Raw genomic sequence first — 19,636 nt, forward strand, 5'->3', positions numbered from 1 at the left:
GGGTAGGCAGGTAAGGTAGGAGAGGGGGCTTTGATATTTACTTTCTTTGCTTTGGTTCCGTCCAGCCCCTTTTCCCCAAACTTACCGTGCGAAGGAATAAATTCCCTGTTAACGGTATTCTCAGCCTTTTGTCATCCTTACTCACACCTACAGTCCCATACCTCTTTCACGGCACGGAGAGTTGAGTTGTAGCAGGGTGTTGCGTTCCCTCTTCCGAGAGGAGTGCGTAACACTAATTAAGGAAAAATGTATTTACAATGGCTGAGATATGTGGTTGTCCCAACAAACTATCTTAAGATGAATGCACTAACTGAGTCAATCTGGATAAGAGTGTCTGCTTTTGTAAATGAGCTGTTCAGCGGCCTTCTTCCAACAGAAAATAACTGTATTTTCCCTAGAGAGGGATTTTGCCTTCCAGCATAGTAGACCTCAGATTTCATAACACTTTAAAAAACAAAATATGTTGATTCAACATATGGCAACCAGCTGCAATAGGATTGTGAGTTTGCTCAATAACATTTTTGTTAAACAAACTCACAATCCTATTGTAGCTGGTTGCCTTACAATTGTACGTTGAATCAAAATATATTTTTACAGTGCTTACTGTATGCTTTCAGTCATAACACACTCCTTACAAACAAATGTCAGACACACACACACACACACACACACACACACACACACACACACACGCAGACATAAAGACATGACACACACACACACACACACACACACACACACACACCGCAGACATAAAGACATGACACACACACACACACACACACACACCGCAGACATAAAGACATGACAAACACACGTCAATCATAACAGCCTATAATAAATGACTAGAGTGATACAGTAGCTCAACACAGATTCAATGTTGGTTAATAGTATTTATTTGACTCATTGCAAAGGTTTTTGTGCTCATTCATACCTGCGAAATGACAATCTTTGAAAATATTGTAAATAACCTCAAACCCTTCCTCTCACTAAACTATCCATACAGAAAAAGTTTAAAATATATAGTATATCAGCTAATGATTATTTTGCATAGATGCATTTCAAGATTGCTAAAACCATGAGAAAATGCAGCATTAATTATGATATATTAATAATATAATCACTAACTTTGATTGTTGTACTAGTAGCCTACAGTCTGTAGTCCACAGAATGTTACTTTACTAAACTACAAATCCCATGAATGTAATACGTTACAGCCAGTAGATAGCACTTTTTAGTCACGGGAAAAAACACACTATTGGGAAGAGGCAGTGGGGTGCTTACAAAGTCAATAAAGCAATGTTGACGTTGTAATTACACTGTACCTGCCTATATGACTTCCATTTAAATACATAGATTCAGTACAGACTCTTGTTCTCTCTCTCTCATTCTCTCTCTCTCTCTCTCGCACTCACATGGACTCAAACTCGTCGATGCGTTGCTTGGTGTTGCCCTGTCGAATCTGACGGAGGGTCCTGTACTTGTCCCGGCCGGCCTTAACGTTCTCCGCGTGGATCAGGTCGTTGGGAGTATTCTTACTGTCGTCTCGAGCGCCGGCCAACTCAGTACTCAGGGCCTGAGGACAAATGGACAACAAGGACACAAATAAACTCTTAGAGCATCAACATATGTACTATACATGGAATAAATGTGTAGTAAATGTGTAGTACATGCGTAGTACATGTGTAGTACATGTGTAACCATATCTCTCATTTCAGAGTTCAGAGCGGAAGGACATTTTTACATTTAGTCAGGACGGAACCCAACCAGGCATGAAGGGTTATTGTTAGTGTAACAGTGTTGCTTCCGTCCCTCTCCTCGCCCCTACCTGGGCTTGAACCAGGGACCCTCTGCACACATCGACAACAGTCACCCTCGAAGCACCGTTACCCGTCGCTCCACAAAAGCCGCGGCCCTTGCAGAGCAAGGGAAACAACTACTTCAAGGTCTCAGAGCGAGTGACGTCACCGATTGAAATGCTACTATTTGCACCGCTAACTAGCTAGCCATTTCACACCGGTTACAATAGGTTAGGGTCATAGGTTATATGTTAAGGTAAGGTCTGACCTTTGTATAGCCGTTCATTCTTCTGGGCCTCGTCATGGGCATGAGTTAGGGTTAATTAAAGGTCATAGGTTATGGGTTAAAGGGGAACTCCACTCAAAAACTATCTTGCGGTATTTGTTTCATTAGTCCACTGTTGATACAGTACCAAATTGATTAGGATGTCAGCAGCCAAGTTTTTTAGATATTGGACATTCAGGAAGCAGTGTTACTTTTGATGCATTTTACGTCATCATGATGATGTGGCCGGTGACACTTTGCTTCTTTAAAACTTGACTGCTGACATGCAAAACATTTTGGGACCGTATCAACTTAAAGTTCCCCTTTAAGTTAGGTGTTTCTGACCTTGAGGTGTTTCTGTAGCCGTTCGTTCTTCTGAGCCTCCGTCATGCGTTCCTCCTCGCTGCGGTCTCTGACCATGCCTGGTGATGTCAGCTCGGCACTGGCCTCGGCGCTGCTCTCGTCGGTCTCGTCGTGGTCCCCCTGCACAGAGTCCTGGATGTCTTTAGTCTTCAGCACTTCTTTGGTCCGCTCCAAATCAACCTCCACCATGACCGCCTGACGACAAACACATGACCGCTCACAGTGTGGTTAGTGAGGATAACGCTATCACACACACACGTACACACACACGTACACACACACGTACACACACACGTACACACACACGCTCGCTCACATTGAAGCACTGTGGTTAGATAGAGGGTTACGCTATCACACACACACACATTCATTCATTCATTCATTCATTCTCTCTCACCCTTTTCTGCCATCTCTTTGTATCCTCCTCCTTCTTCTTCTCGTCCTCCAGAAGGGAGATCTTAGAGGTAAGCTCAGCCAGCTCAGTGGCCTGGAAAGAAAACCGTAGAATAATACAGGAGCCTCCTAGTGTGTGTGTGTGTGTGTGTGTGGCTGTCTGTCTGTCTCTCTGTGTGTGCGTGTGGCTGTCTGTCTGACTGTCTGTCTGTCTGTGCATGTGTCTGTGTGTGGTGTCTGTCTGTCTCTCTCTGTGTGTGTGTCTGTCTGTCTCTGTGTGTGTGTGTGTGTGTGTGTGTGTGTGTGTACCAGGTTCTCCTGGTTCTTCATCTGGCTCTCTGACTGCTGTAGGAGGGCTGCCTTGGCCTCTTCCACTGCCCTGCGCTCCTTCTCCAGGCGCTCTGCCTCCTCCTGGGCAAACTTCCTCTCCTTCTCCAGCTCCAGGGCCCTGCGAGTCTGCTCCTCCAGCTCTACACACACATATACACACAGAGAGTAAAACAAACACAAATAATATGAACACATAAAAACATGTATGCCCATACCACACACACACTGTCAGACGACAGAAAGAGTCTGACCTTCCTGAGCTTTCTTGGTCTCTTCCTCGATCTGTTTCAGTCTGCCCATCAGCTCCATGGTTTCTCTGGCGATCTTCTCCGTCTCCTTCTCCGCATTCTCTCTCTTCTTCTTCTCGCTCTCCAGCAGAGCTCTGGAACGAGGGATTTGAGGGATGAGTAAACAACCTGCTAACAACATCCTCTCTCTATTCCCTCTCCCCATCTAATGCTCTCTCTCTGTCCTCACTTCTCCATCTGTCTCTTAGTCTTCTCCTCGCGGGCCTGGGCCTTCATCTGCTGGACCTCGATGGTGTCCGGCTTCCTCCTCCTCATGTACAGGTCGTGGTTCCCCATGCACAGCGTCAGGATACGCTTGTTGATCCGCAGACGAGGGGCGTAGAATACAAAATCCTGGAACAGACACCAGTTACCACAAATGTAGTTATCAGTGCATCTTGCAAAAAATGAAGTGACTTTTATTCTGTACTTTTTTCTGTCCTGAATTATACAGAGGTGATGTACCGGGGCTTTCTTGTCAATGGGCTTTATAACAAACTTCTTGTCGTTGAAGGAAATGTTTCTGATCTCACTCCATGGGAAGCCGATCTTAGGGGTCATCCTATACAGGAAATAGAACCCAGTAGAACAGTTCACTCCAAAGTCAAAGTTTATCCAATGTTTTCAGACTTCAAAAGTAGTCTAATATCATGATGAACCTATGCGTAATTCAGATCTAGTTAAAGGTTCCTACCTGTCAGTGTTCTGGTATATATGGAGGCCCAGAGCGTCTACCCCCAGCGTTCCTACCTGTCAGTGTTCTGGTATATATGGAGGCCCAGAGCGTCGACCCCCAGCCACAGCTCTGAACCCTTCTTGTTCTTGATGCTGAAGTAGTTGACTCCATACATCTCTAGATCCTGAGCTATCTTCAGATACTCCACCATGGCATCCTCCCTGGGGACAGACAGAGACAGACACAGACACAAACACATGCACAGGACCAGGGACAGACAGAGATACAGACACATATACAGACACGGGACCAGATACAGACACAGATACAGGACCAGATACAGACACAGAAACAGACAATCAGTCAGAATGCAGCTAACATAATTCTTAGCACATTCTACATACAATCAGTGCAATACAAGTAAGCCGGTGTCAACTTGGATGGGACTGTGAGTAGAGAGGACATGTGGTCTTACCTCAGCACTCCCTTGTGCTCCTCATGCCACACCTTTATCCTATTCTCCCACTGCTCCTTGTTCAGTTTGTGCTGCTCCAGAACCCTGGGGGTAGAGGACATGAGAAAGGGTTCAATTAGGGGGGTAGAGAAAGGAAGGTAGCCTAGTGGTTAAGAGCGTTGGGTCAGTAACCAAAAGGTTGCTAGTTCAAATCCCTGAGCCAACTAGGTGAAAAAAATCTGTCTGTGCCCTTGAGAAAGGCACTTAACCCCTGTAAGTCTCTCCTGTAAGTCTCTCTGGATAAGAGTGTCTGCTAAATTAAATGGAATTGACCCCAACACTGATCTAAGTACGGGAGACAACAATCAGAGGAACATTCAGGGAGACTTGGAATAAATCTCTCAGGGGACCGTTTCACCAGTTTACCTTCTGTTTGTGGGCTGAGGTATGTCACACAGGGGGATGGGGAGAGATAACACACCTCTGGGGAAGCAGCTTGTCCCTGCTGAGGTAACCAGGGAAGTGGTAGTCCTTCTTGTAGTCTCCATGTTTGGTCTGAACAGAGTAGGAGGCCAACAGCACAGCCGTCTCAGAAGGACAGTAGATATCATCATTCAGGATGCCCTCCTTCACCTGCAGTGACAAACAGTGTGTGACCAGCTCCTGTGTGTGTCTGACCTGTGTACATCCTTATACACGTATGTGTAGGGGAGAGTGGGGTAAGTTCAGCCACCCCTGTTTCTAGGAAACCATACACAAAATTAATCATGTGACCAACTATTTAGGAAGAGGTCATCATTTCTTGGAGTCTGTAAAGGAAGAAACCACATGGAAAAAGTGGTAAGCAAGTTAGGTCCAAAAAACGATTAGTTACCGGAGTGTAACTCCAGTTCTATGAGTGGAGCGGAGCCCCATAGGGGAGCTCTGCTCCTAGTGGTTTACCCTCTGCCCTACGGCAGCAGCAGCCTGAGACAAAATTATGCACACACCTACAGCCAATAGGAGTACAGGTGTCCCTATAAGAGGGGATGCCTCCCCTCAATCAGCCTCCCGAGATATTTTTCTTCAGCGAGACTAGAGAGGGTCGGCAGGGCCTTAAGTCCTATGGGGCTCCGCTCCACTCATAGAACTGGAGTTACACTCCGGTAACTAATCGTTCTATATCGTGGAGCTCCGCCCCATAGGGGAGCTCTGCTCCTAGTGGTTTAAGGCGGAGCATAGCGCTCCAAAATGTACTCCCTGCCGCGCCTAACACTTCCCATCGAAACGAGAAAGTCAGGCCTAGCAATGGCTGCAACCGAGTCCCGCAGTACTGCAACTAAAAAACCCTACGGGCGTCACAATATACTGCGTCATCGGTTAAAGACCCGCCCCACCTAGTCCAATGGCAATGCCAATGACTAGTGGGCAGATCACCAGAATAGAAGCCATACTAATCTGTACTAGCAGATAGATGTGCCTCAATATCCTGTGAAAACACTACCGACCACTAATGGAATGACACCAAGTGTCACTCTACATTGTAAACGCGGTAGACCGCCTCACTCACTCAATGGAATCCCAGAGATTAGTGGGCAGGAACAAAAACATGAGTCATACTAACTGAACAAGCAGATAGATGACCTCACATTCTGTTAATCAACGCATGCCTCTACTGTACTGACCCTGTCAGTCAGGATTCATGCCACAAAATATGTTTTCCTATCCAAAGCGGACCTGATGGAAACCCTGTCCATAGTCCTGCTTTTCCCTCTCTTCCTAGCTCAAGATCTCCCTTCAGCTATGCTGAGTACAGACCGAGCCAAAGAGTTAGAAAACACATCTGTCAAAAACACGTCTTCCTAACCAAAGCGGACCTGATGGAAACCTGTGTCCACAGTCCTGCTTCTCCTCTCTTTCTTGCTCAAGATCTCCCTTCAGCCACGCTGAGTACAGATCGAGCCAGAGAATTAGAAGACATATCTAAGAGATAGAAACGGATAAATGGAGACGGCGTCGACCAGGATGCTGCTCTACAGATATCATCTACTCCTGTTCCTCTGAAAAGGGCAGTAGAAGCCGCTACTCCACGAGTGGAGTGAGCTCTGATACCCTGAGGCAATTGCCGCCCGCTGCCTCATAAGCTGTCTCAATGCCTTCACAAAGCCAATGAGACAACCTCTGTTTTGAAAGTGGTCTACCTAGTGCAGCCGCACCGTGACACACAAACAACTGAGGCGATGACCTAATCGCTGCTGTGCGCTCGACGTAACACGCCAAAGCGCGTACCGGGCACAGGCGATGGAGCTTTTCCTCACTCCTCTCTCTGAGGAGGAGGAGAAAAAGCCCACAGCTCCACGGTCTGTGACCTATATGAACTCTTAATAACCTTCGGCACAAATGCTGGGTTAGGACGTAACACTGCTCTGCTCAGGTCACCATTGATGGCCAAGCAGTCAGGTCTTGTCGAAAGAGCACACAAATCACTGACCCGCTTAGCTGTAGTCAAAGCGAGCAACAGTGCTGTCTTTATAGACAGCATCTTGAGGGGTATTTGATTCAATGGCTCGAACGGCGACTTACATAGCGCTTCGAGTACCAAAGCCAAATCCCACTGAGGAAGCGTGACTCTAGGTGTTGGCCTAAGTCGCCGCGTTCCTAATAGGAAGCGTTTCACTAGAGGGTGGCTAAAGACATTGTCTCTGCCAAAACCCTCATGACAAGCTGAAATCGCTGCTGCAAACACTCTAATCGTGGCAGGCGATTTTTGCTTATCAAACATGAGCTGTAGAAAAGAGAGAATACTCTCCACCTGACAGCTCATGGGGTCTACACCTTGTGTGACACACCATCGTGAAAACACGTTCCATCTACTGGCATACATCTTAGAAGTGGAACTGGCACGTGAACCCTGTATGGTCCTGATCACTGCATCAGATAACCCACGGCGCTCTAGCCTGTCCCTCTCAGCAGCCAGGCCTTCAGTGGTTGGCCGATTATGGGCAATTTCCCTATCGTGCCAACCGCCTGAGACAACGCGTCCCGTCGATGTGGAATTGGCCAAGGTGGCGCAATCAACATCTGACTCATCTATCAGTATCACTGACAGCCCCCCTGACCTCACCCTGGCTAGCAGTGGGAGAATGCAGGACAGCGGAGGGAATGCATACAGGAGAACTCTCGGCCACGGTTGGTGCGCAAAGGCGTTCCTTCCCAGTGGTGGTTCGTCCTGTTCCCTCAGAGAGAACCACAGAGGACATTGCGCGTTCACGCGTGACGCGAATAGGTCCACCTCGGCTCTCCCGAATTGTTCCCAAATCTGGAGAACAATGTCTGGATGTAGACACCACTCGTCGTCTCGAGGACCCCCTCTTGACATGAGGTCTGCTCCTACGTTCAAGTAGCCCGGAATGTGTGCTGCTCTCAATGAGCGAAGGTGCTCGTGAGCCCACAGCCACAATTCCTCTGCCGCCCGATGGAGAGCAGGAGACCTGACTCCTCCCTGGCGATTTATGTGGGCTACTGTGGTCCGGTTGTCTGACCAGACCAGCACATCGCGACCCCGAAGGGTAGACGCGAAGTGGGTCAGAACCAGTCGAACCGTTTCCAACTCCAGGAGGTTGATGTGACGACCTGATTGAGGCCACACACCTCCTATCGCTTGTGTCTGACATGTCCCTCCCCATCCCGTCAGGGACGCATCCGTGAATACTGGGATGTGAGAGGACACCTTTCCTATCGGGACTCCGTGCGTGAGAACGCCGAGTTTTTCCAATAGTTTAGGTCTGCACTGAGCGAGAGGGGGAACCACCACCAACCGATGACGTTGACGCAATGGGTCTAGTCTTAGTTGGGCGAACCATCGCTGCATCCTGCGCATATGCAGGAGTCCCAGCGGAACCACAGAGTGGGCTGACGACATGAGACCCAAAAGTGACATGATCGACAGCGCCGTCACCGTGTGATTCGGACGACACTTCCTTAGGGCTAGCAACAAGGCTACCCTTCGGGGGTCCGAGATTCGGGCCCTCATCCTCACAGTGTCTAGCTGTATCCCCAGGTAGACAATCTGATGAGTGGGTCAGGGCGCGCTCTTTTTCCAATTCACAGCAAACCCCAGACTTGTGAGATGCATCACTGTCTGTGTTGTGTGAGTGATCGCCAGCTCTGCTGACGGGGCGAGAACCAGTAGGTCGTCCAGGTAGGCTAGTAGCCGTATTCCCTGACGACACAACGGTTCCAATGCCGCCTCCACACACTTGGAAAATGTGCGAGGTGCCAGGGCATACCCAAATGGCATCCTCGTGTATTCGTACGCCACCCCTTGAAAGGCGAACCGCAGAAACTTCCTGTGACACGGCTGAACCGGCACATGAAAGTACGCGTCCTTTAGGTCTATGCTCGTACAAAAGTCCCCTCTCTGGACACATTCCAGCAGACGTTTTGTCGTTAGCATTCGGAAGGGCCGTTTGGTTATGCTCTCGTTGAGAATGCGTAAATCCAAAATCAGCCTCACTCCCCCCGTCTTTTTGGGCACTAGGAAATAAGGCGAATATAGCCCTTTGTTCCTTTGCTCCCGGGGAACTACTGTCACCGCCTCCTTCGCCAAAAGTTCCGTAATCTCTGTCATCAGAGCGGCCACTTTGTCTGGCGTTTTCATCACCGTCTCCACCACTCCCCTGAACGGGGGTGGGGTCCGTGGAATTGGAGAGCATAACCCTTCTGCAACGTCTGTTCTAGCCAGCGTGAGAGGGTGCAGCTTCTTCGCCACTGCCAGCAATGCAGAGAAAGCGGCTGGGCGCGAAGCTGTGGTGCATCCAGTAGGAAGGACCTGTATTCCTCTATGGCCCTTACCGCCACTGTTCCCCAACATTGAAGTGGTGGAACAGCCCAAGGTGGGCCTCCCGTGAAAGGGAGAGGAACTATCGATGCGTTCTGAGAAAGAAAGAGGAGTAGGGACGTCGGTTAAACCCGTAACCGTCGTATTCCTGCCCTCCTTGAACGCATCGCGGGTCTGAATTGCGCTGACCGAGGCCACAGCCTGCGGCAGGGCACCATCCCCAGCAAGCGATTGCGTCATCTTAGGTGACTGCAATTCGCTATCAGAGCCCTTCACTACAGTACTCCTAGAAGTCTGTAGTATGAGGTCTCTATGAGGGTAAAACAAGGCGGCGCCTTGATACCTTCTTGACTTTCACCTTCTGTGTGTGTTCAACACTGCACCCCTGGTGGGTTGATTCACGCTCAGTGTGGTGAGTACTGGCTCGTTCTGTCAGGGGAGCTGATACTTTGGTTATACCCATAACGCTAGTAATCCTGCCCTCCGTGAACGTAGCATGGGTCTGAATCGCATTAACCGAGACCTTGGTCTGCGATAATGCGCCGTCCCCAGATAGCTGCTGTGTTACAATGCCTGGGGGCGCCGATACTCTGGGCACCTTGGTGACCGCGGTAATTGGGCCCTCCATGAACGCAGCATGGGTCTGGCTCGTACTAGTGGAGACCTTAGTCTGTGCTAGTGCGCCATCCCCAAATAGCGGCTGCGTCCTCATCTCAGAATCTGACCGGGACTGCTGCCTTCTATGTAAAGCACTTCTTATACGTGAAGTGTGATGTGACGACCTGATTGAGGTCTTCTGGATACCTACTCTTAGTGCCTGTTCAGCAATGCACCCTCGGTGGGCTGAACGGCTCTTAGAGTGGTAAGGAAGAGAGGGTGAGATTTGAACGCTCTCGGACGTATTATGGAAAAGAGGCTCTTTTTTGACAAAGTCAGGTGGAGCCAACTCTTTATTAAACACATCAACAAAGGCATTAACATCAACACCCATCCCTTCAACCGAAGGGTGGGGGGGAACAGTGGGCACGTTCGACACCATCGATGCGTCCTCCATCCTCTCCCCCGCGTCCCGTCACGTACGCCTCCTCTTGCCTCCCTTGGAGGACCAGGTCGGCGTCCTCGTCACCTCCCTCGCCGGCTGTAGTGGGGCTACCGTAGCTGCTGGGAGGGCCGGGCACGTTCCCTTGCTGCTCGTGGCCGCCGGATGACGCCGACACGCCGCCTCGTCGTAGACCCCGGTCTACTTAGAGGGGCGGAGGTAGATGGCCTTTGGGGAGGAGGGGGGCCGAGTCGTCCTGCCAACGGCAGGTGCTTGGCCAACTGCTTCTTCTCCTCCTCTAACTTAGAGAAACGCTCCGTCGCCTCTTTGACTGCGACCCCAAAGAGGCCGTCGTCAGAGAGGGGGGCGTTCAAGAGAGACGTCCAGTCTGCCTCTTTCATGGATGTCAATGACAACCAGAGGTGTCGTTCCCCGACCACCGAAGTGGCCATGGACTGCGGACGCCTGTGTCAGGTGGAGTATGGCGCCAGAAATTCTGGACGCCTCCTCCACCTCCTCCGGTGCCATCTCTGTCTTACCCGTGGTTAAACGGGACAGAGAGGCCGCCAAGAGGGCAATGTTGTTAGCTGCTGCTACAGCTTGGGCTCCCAACCCAAAAGACTTCTCTAACAGCTGTGCTGTGAGTCGGTCCTTCTGGGATGGCAACGTGGCCTTCTTGGAAGAGGGCCAAGGGCTCGAACCCGGTACGAGATACGCCGCCATGGCGCTCTCTAACCTGGGGATTCCCTGACCCTGAAACCTTCCTTCCACTCTCGTGAATGGGAGATACGCTTTTACAGGTGAACGCGCCGCTAAAGGTGCCTCCCACGAGCCCTCAACGTACCTAGCCAAAGAAGGCATGGCAGGAGCCACTGGCTCTGCTGCCTTCCTTGGCCTGGAATAAGGACCGCCCTCCATCATATCAACCTCCGGTGCGGAGGGAAGAGGGGGCAGCCTTATTACCAGCCGTTGAGCAGCTCTCTCAATTTTTTATTTTATTTTTTTATTTTGTATTTATTTCACCTTTATTTAACCAGGTAAGCCAGTTGAGAACAGGTTCTCATTTACAACTGCGACCTGGCCAAGATAAAGCAAAGTAGTGCAATAAAAACAACACAGAGTTACATATGGGGTAAAAAAAACATAAAGTCAGAAATACAACAGAAAATATATATACAGTGTGTGCAAATGTAGCAAGTTATGGAGGTAAGGCAATAAATAGGCTATAGTGCAGAATAATTACAATAGTATTAACACTGGAATGCTAGATGTGCAAGAGATTATGTGCAAATAGAGATACTGGGGTGCAAAAGAGCAAATTAAATAACAATATAGGGATGAGGTAGTTGGGTGGGCTAATTTCAGATGGGCTGTGTACAGGTGCAGTGATCGGTAAGGTGCTCTGACAACTGATGCTTAAAGTTATTGGGGAGATAAGAGTCTCCAGCTTCAGAGATTTTTGCAATTCGTTCCAGTCATTGGCAGCAGAGAACTGGAAGGAATGGCGGCCAAAGGAGGTGTTGGCTTTGGGAATGACCAGTGAGATATACCTGCTGGAGCGCAGACTGCGGGTGGGTGCTGCTATGGTGACCAATGAGCTAAGATAAGGCGGGGATTTGCCTAGCAGTGATTTATAGATGGCCTGGAGCCAGTGGGTTTGACGACGAACATGTAGTGAGGACCAGCCAACAAGAGCGTACAGGTCACAGTGGTGGGTAGTGTATGGGGCTTTGGAGACAATGAGACCCGGAAAGTCCGATCTCAGAGAGGCTGCAGCGAAAGAGAGAGCTTCTGATCTCTCAGAGCTCGTATCCCCTTCGCTATAGGGACTACAAGCCCTCTCGCTCTCCAAAGGAAAGGGGGGCTTGAAAGTATGAGGGACGGGGTCCGACTGTTCCATTGGAATGCCAGACCCTTCCTCAAAGTCCCTATCTTCCCCCGAGTCTGCGCCGTCGGACGACGCCTCTGAAGCAGAGGCTAGTATCGACAGCACATCCTCAAGGGGGATGTCCTCCCTGAAAAACGCCCAACGCTGCTTCCTCTCCTTTAAAGAAAGGAGGGCGCAGGAGGCGCAATGGGGGGACTGCAGACGCCTTCCTTGGCATGCTGGGATCCCAAACACACGAAACATAGGTCGTGGTGGTCACCGGCCGCCATGGAAGTGCATCTGCACTGAGCTCTGAAAAGAGCTTTTGGGGATGGAAAATCTCCCGGTGTGCTCATTTAGACGACATTGATGACTGGAATATCAACGGCGTTTTCGTCCTGAGTCTTCGTGCTTCGTCTCTTCTTGGCTCTTCAGTCTAGTCATCCAGTCGCTGAAGAAAAAGGGAGGCTGATTGAGGGGAGGCATCCCCTCTTATAGGGACACCTGTACTCCTATTGGCTGTAGGTGTGTGCATAATTTTGTCTCAGGCTGCTGCTGCCGTAGGGCAGAGGGTAAACCACTAGGAGCAGAGCTCCCCTATGGGGCGGAGCTCCACGATATAGAACGGATTTTCACCAAGTCAAATGTAAGTAATGTGTTATAGGTTTCATGATGCTTGTATCTAAACCAAAGTAGATTGTTTTAAGAATGTTTTGTACATCAGTTGGGGTCTCTGTAAGCTACTATATGAGGTCTTAAACCTACATGAAAGTGCATCCTTCTAGCTGTATTGGCTAATATAGTCCAAATATTTGCCATGGGGTAATAAGTTCAGCCAATAGCTACCATACCCCATTCAAATTATGATTACATTTGGTCAGTTTTATGCATAATATGCATAGTATCTTTGCAATGAGAACCCGTCTAGGTTCCTAAAACTTACGACATTCTGAAATATATGTAGAGATCTTTGTTAGAAAGAATACTATATTTCTCTTGACGTAGTGATAATGAATGTAAGAAATGGCTCAACATACCCCACTCTCCCCTATGCTAGCATGTATCTATTGGTCTTTGGTCTGACCTAGTATTGACTCAGTGCTCTTTATAAGATCCTATTCTGGATTTTCTATTTCTTTACCTTTGATATTGAACATTACATTGTTGAGGAAGTGAGCATTTCTCTGTACTGTTTACACCTGTTGTATCCTGTGAGCGTGACAAATAAACTTTGATTTGATGTATGTGTGTGTGCGTATGTGTGTGTGTCTGGCCAGCTCATGTGTGTGTGTGTGTATGTGTGTGACCTGCAGGAAGAAGAGTCGTTGCGTGGCCTCTTGGATCAGTTCCTCAGCTACGTCTTCAGGGTAGAACTTGGCCCTGAACTTTATCAACAGAGGGTTCTCACTGCGTACATCCTGAGCTGTCACCTGGGAACATTACAGCAATGCAACAACACCGTGAGTAAATAAATGAACATGGAAGTAAGTGTAAGTGTGTGTGTGTGTGTGTGTGTGTGTGTGTGTGTGTGTGTGTGTGTGTGTGTGTGTGTGTGTGTGTGTGTGTGTGTGTGTGTCAGACAGTCCTGTATGTTGTTACTGTCTGAGGAGAGTACTGAGGATGATTTAAGAAATGGAACACTAGCCACTTTAATAATGTTTACATATCTTGCATTACTCATCTCATATGTATATACTGTATCTTAGTCCATGCCGCTCTGACATCGCTCGTCCATATATGTATATATTCTTAATTCATTCCTTACTTAGATGTGTGTGTATTGGGTATATGTTGTGAAATTGTTAGATATTACTTGTTAGATATTACTGCACTGTCGGAGCTAGAAGCACAATCATTTCGCTACACCCGCAATAACATCTGCTAAACACGTGTATGTGACCAATAAAATGTGATTTGATGTACTCACCCTCTTGTTGAGTTTGAGCCAGGTAGAGAAGCCTTTGCTGTCCTGGTACTGAAGGCCAAAGAACCAGGTCTCTCTCAGCCCGATAGTCTTCACTATCTACACAACGAAGAAGAAGAAGATGCTTATTGTCCATAGTCCAGGAAACAGAGATTTGTCTGTCTGTCTGTCCGTCCGTCAGTCTGTCTGTTCGTCTGTCCGTATGTCCGCCAGTCTGTCTGTTCGTCTTTCTGTCCATGTACCTGGTCGAAGAGTTGTTTGCCAGTGGTGCTGGGCAGAATGGCAAACTCCAGCTCAGCGTCCATGGTGGTGACGCGAACATTGATCTACCAGAGGGCATTCACATAGACACAAACTGGAGTATGACTGGGAGGAGAGATAACTTAATAGCCTATTAAAACACATAGATAGAGTAATGGTTAGTATAATAGGTAGTATGGTTTACAATAGAGGATAGGCATGCAATATACTAAGGGGCTAAGCGAATTGTATGTCTCTTACTATGATTGTAAAATGGTGTAGTAGGTTCTTTGTGAGGTAAAAGGCCCAAAAAATATAATAGAATTATGTTTCTTACATTTTTCTGTTCAACCTGCAGGATCATCCAATCGCAAGTGGTTGTAGGGGACTACAATCAAAACATGAAGCCCACAAGGTATTTTTAAACGTTAAATATTGTTTAGGGAGAATTCTCAGAACAAAATAGAGTTGAGAGTATTCTCAGAACAGGGGAAGGTTTATTCTAGGATTCCATGATCCACACAGAACTGAAGTGTAGGGTTCTATTGTTGCTGTCGTTGTTTTAATGTCAATCATGTTAGTGAAAGTTTCCACATTGTGTGGACAATAATGTTTTTTCTAATAAATTCTAATCTACCCCAGGTAGCCACCGCTAGGGTTTCTGATGAGGTTTTTAACACTGATTATGGAGCAAACTGGAATAAAGTTACGAAACAGCAGAGATCAGAGCGGGCCAGGCCAGGCCAACTAGGGAGGCCAATATGTAGGTCGATTCTCATATGTTTAATGTTGATCATATCGGTCTATTCTGGCCAGAATACTTCAACCACAAAATATATGAACGTTTCTACAAGTACATTTTTTATATTACTCAAAAGTGCTAAGATATAAAAGATTGAGTTTCAAAGTTGAGTGAAATCACTGTACTACAAGTATCACACAGAACGATGTACTGTTGTGTTGAAGCTCAAACTCTTAAAAACCATTTGTGTCTGATTGAGTGGTTAACAAACTAACACTTCACTTTTAACAAACACGGTATAACTCAGGGTAGTAACATGGTAAAGCTTTAAAATGGCTGAAAATCACAACTCAATCCATCAAATAACAAAAACAGCCAAGAAACTAGGCACTGTGTCCAGAACAGATCTGTCCTAGAAGCAACTTTTCTAGCCCATTATTCTGTCTCACAGAGAAACAGAGACATGACTATGGGAAAATGTTGGCCTTGTCTTACTGTCAAATGCTAAATGTACACAATCTCACACTAGTCTTACACAGACAGCCACATCTTAACTTCAATCCAGATTTTATATGATAAAGATAATAAATGGATACTCACAGAAGACATTTGTAGATTTTTTATCTCCTATATTAATAAGTTCCTGAGAGGTTCTTCTTTCGGCATTAGCCTCCTCTCCACAGAGTCATATGAAAGTGCTTTCAATATTCACTGGGATTATGGTGAATTCAAATGAGCCATTGTTGTGTTCTCAGGACTAATCCAATGGCAGCCCAGGAATCTAACTCAAGGTGGATTACAGCGGTGTACTAACACTTGACCCTCACAGGCCCACCGCAAAATGGCACACAAGACGCTGAATTTACATCCACCTCTAGAATACGATAATTTCATATATGATAAGGCAATGTTGATAATATACTGTAGACCTAGCCTTAACCCTAGGCCACACTGCCACTAGCCAAGGACAAAGGGCTTACTAAACCCAACACTCAAGGCATTCATTCCTGGTTCTATGTACCCTACCGTTCAAACATTTGGGGTCACTTAAAAATGTCCTTGTTTTTTTCGAAAGAAAAGCAAAATTTTTGTCCATTAAAATAACTTCAAATTGATCAGAAATCAGTGTAGACATTGTTAATGTTGTAAATGGCTATTGTAGCTGGAAACGGCTGATTTTTAATGAAATATCTACATAGGCGTACAGAGGCCCATTATCAGTAACCATCAGTCCTGTGTTCCAATGGCACGTTGTGTTTGCCAATCCAAGTGTATAATTTTAAAAGGCTAATTGATCATTAGAAAACCCTTTTGCAATGATGTTAGCACAGCTGAAAACTGTTGTGCTGATTAAAGAAGCAATAAAACTGGCCTTCTTGAGACTAGTTGAGTATCTGGAGCATCAGCAATTGTGGGTTCGATTACAGGCTCAAAATGGCCAGAAACAAAGAACTTTCTTCTGAAACTCGTCAGTCTATTCTTGTTCTGAGAAATTAAGGCTATTCCATGTGAGAAATTGCCAAGAAACTGAAGATCTCGTACAACGCTGTGTACTACTTCCTTCACAGAACAGCGCAAACGGGTTCTAACTAGAATAGAAAGAGGAGTGGGAGGCCCCGGTGCACAACTGAGCAAGAGGACAAATACATTAGTGTCTAGTTTGTGAAACAGATGCCTCACAGGTCCTCAGGCAGCTTCATTAAATAGTACCCGCAAAACACCAGTCTCAATGTCAACAGTGAAGAGGCGACTCCGGGATGCTGACCTAGGCAGAGTTGCAAAGAAAAAGTCCAGTGTCTGTGTTCTTTTGCCCATCTTAATCTTTTATTTTTATTGGCCAGTCTGAGATATGGCTTTTTCTTTGCAACTCTGCCTAGGTCAGCATCCTGGAGTCGCCTCTTCACTGTTGACGTTGAGGGAGAGCAAGTAGATCCTCTTAAGCTACTTGACAGCTTGGTTAACCTGATCAAGTCTGTGAGCAGCAGGGTGCTGAATCCACTGGCAAATGTTGATGTACTCAAAGGGCCAATAGATGGATACATCAGTCCCAAACCGTACCTTGGTTACCTTTTTGAGTCAAAGGCAGCTGAGCTCCACCTTGCGCCTGAGGATGAAAAAAATATCAGAAAGCGGTGTGTAACCTTCACCATCTCCCTCACTAATGAGTTGAGGGTGAGACTGCCGGACAACATCGAAGCATTGCAGTACATGTCAGTTTTCAATGTGGAGGAAACTCTAAAGCACAATAAGAGCCCTGGAGAAATAGAAAAAATAGCCAAGCTCCTTGGCTACTCCCCTGCAGAGATAGACAAGATTGTCCAGCAATGGCGTGCCATCCATCTTAGTAAATGGAATGAGACAAAAAAACACACTGGGCTTCTGGAGTGAGATTTGGAAGTTCAGGGATGCAGCTGATATCAACCCGTTTCAAGAACTTGCCATGGCTGCTGTGTCTGTGTTGTCCTTGCCACACTCGAATGCTGAAGTCGAGAAAGTATTCAGCCAGATGAGTGTTGTAAAAAGCAAATGTAGAAATCGGATGGCCTTGCAGACCGTTAACTCCATCCTGTACATTCGATATGGTCTGAATCTGTCTGGTGAGGCTTGCTATGAGCACCAGCTGCCTGATAATGTTTTGCAGCTTTTTGGCATATCAGCTGCTTACTCATTTAAGTCAGCTCCCTCAGTTGCTGAACCTGCCATAGAGAGCCTTGACCAAAATGATGATGACCCACTCTTTCTGTGAGCCAGCACAGCCTGTGTGTGTGTGGAGGGGGGTCTGGAAAAAAAACAAAAATTAACCTGAATTAGGGCCAGACTAGTTAACATCATTTTCTCACATTGCCATTGACAGTTTTTTTTATTGTCTCTTTTTGGTCCATTTAGATTGTTAATGTCGATTGTATACAAAAAAATGTTTAAAATGTTCATGTTTTACTGTGACTTGTTGTAGGCTCCTAAGTGGACCATAAGGTTAAAAACCAAACTTAAGAAAACTAAACTAAAAAAATGTTTTAAAAACAGTTTAAAAAAATTAAAAATAAATTATAATAAGTAACTCCACCAGAGTGTCTCTTTTGGGTCACTTTTGCCAGTCCCACGCCCGGATAAAGGAGGAGGGTTGGAATTGTGACATAAAAAAAAAAACAAGAATCGACAGAAGAAAGTTCATTTGTAGTTCTAATTTTCATATTTCGTTTTTACTTACTTTTTGTCTCTCCCACCACATTATTCCTCTCTCCTACAGCATCCATCACAATTACATGCACATGGCCAATTATGCAAATTTGGTGTAATCGGAGTAGATAGCCAGAGTGAATTTACAAAGTGATAATGCCCGAGAAGCTGGTGTTTGGAGGATATATGTACTCCTGAGTGGCGCAGTGGTCTAAGGCACTGCATCGCAGTGCTAACTGTGCCACTAGAGATCCTAGTTCGAATCGAGGCTCTGTCGCAGCCGGCCGCGACCGGGAGACTCATGGGCCGCGCACAAGTCGTCCAGGGTAGGGAAGGGAATGGCCGGCAGGGATGTAGCTCAGTTGATAGAGCAGGGCTGTGGGTTCGATTCCCACGGGGGGCCAGTATAAAAAAAATATATATGTAATCACTAACTGTAAGTCGCTCTGGATAAGAGCGTCTACTAAAATGTAAATGTATATTGGCACGGGTGTTGTTAGGCCCGATACTTTTATACAACGGGTTACCAACATATTCAAATAATGATAGACATATTTTCATTAAACATTATTTTTATTAATTGATTTGCTAGAGACGCGACCCAGTCGTTCAGTCTTTTTGTTCTGTATCTATGGACGCGACCCAGTCGTTCGTTCTGAATGTTCCATTGCCAGTTCAGGCTTGCTAGTTAGCCAACTACGGCTAATTTATAGTCACGACAAAAAGTGCAGCCCGAATAACAGCAAAGTAGCTTCATTTGCATTTGTTTAAGCTGTTTTCTAGTGATATTTATTTGGATACATCCATAACAATGAGCTAATGAGGCGCGATTTCGCCTGGCATAGAAAATGTGCTCACTCGTCAGGACAGTTGCGCTGAGGAGCTAGCCAACAATACAGCTACAGTAACACAATCACTTCAAACTGAAGCTGGAAAGACTGCAAATTAGCAGCGTTTCGTTTATATATATCCATTGTTGATGATCACAAGTTTACTGGAGAACGGAGACCAAGTAGAGACTTTCGGACAAGGTGGATAATTGTATAATATAAGGCAGTTTATTCAGAGGTAAAGATATCTGTAAATAGCGTGCACGGACCCGTCTCACAATCTCGTAGGGAGATATCTGAGAGAGCGAGCCCCTAAACATTGTGTGCTGACATTTTATACAATAAAATGAAGTAGGTTGATTCTAGTAGTTCTGATCTTCTGATTGGTCCTGATGAGTTGGGCGAGGTCACCTCCAGGCTAGTGTCACTGT

At 46.6% G+C, this 19,636-nt stretch overlaps 1 protein-coding gene across 3 annotated transcripts; it reads right to left on the bottom strand.

Moving 5' to 3' along the window:
- Positions 1 to 896: 896 nt before the first annotated feature.
- On the bottom strand, positions 897 to 15,872 carry LOC121531567 (moesin-like). Of its 3 annotated transcripts, XM_041836838.1 has the most exons (15): positions 15,799 to 15,867; positions 14,794 to 14,844; positions 14,459 to 14,542; positions 14,220 to 14,315; positions 13,600 to 13,722; positions 5,049 to 5,200; positions 4,589 to 4,672; positions 4,188 to 4,334; positions 3,903 to 3,999; positions 3,628 to 3,791; positions 3,402 to 3,532; positions 3,130 to 3,290; positions 2,825 to 2,914; positions 2,410 to 2,622; positions 897 to 1,576 (listed from the first exon to the last, which is right to left on the bottom strand). In XM_041836838.1, exons 1-15 carry the CDS (start codon positions 15,805 to 15,807, stop codon positions 1,412 to 1,414), a joined length of 1,767 nt encoding a protein of 588 aa, XP_041692772.1. In that variant the 5' UTR covers positions 15,808 to 15,867; the 3' UTR covers positions 897 to 1,411. The 3 variants fall into 3 exon arrangements, with proteins under 3 accessions (XP_041692772.1, XP_041692781.1, XP_041692788.1); XM_041836847.1 differs by lacking the exon at positions 14,794 to 14,844 and having other exon boundaries at positions 15,799 to 15,872; XM_041836854.1 differs by lacking the exons at positions 4,188 to 4,334; positions 4,589 to 4,672; positions 5,049 to 5,200; ... (3 more) ...; positions 14,794 to 14,844; positions 15,799 to 15,867 and adding an exon at positions 4,132 to 4,163.
- Positions 15,873 to 19,636: the final 3,764 nt, after the last annotated feature.

The sequence above is a fragment of the Coregonus clupeaformis genome, chromosome 21 (genome assembly GCF_020615455.1).
Source record: "Coregonus clupeaformis isolate EN_2021a chromosome 21, ASM2061545v1, whole genome shotgun sequence".
NCBI classification, from domain to species: Eukaryota; Metazoa; Chordata; class Actinopteri; order Salmoniformes; family Salmonidae; genus Coregonus; species Coregonus clupeaformis.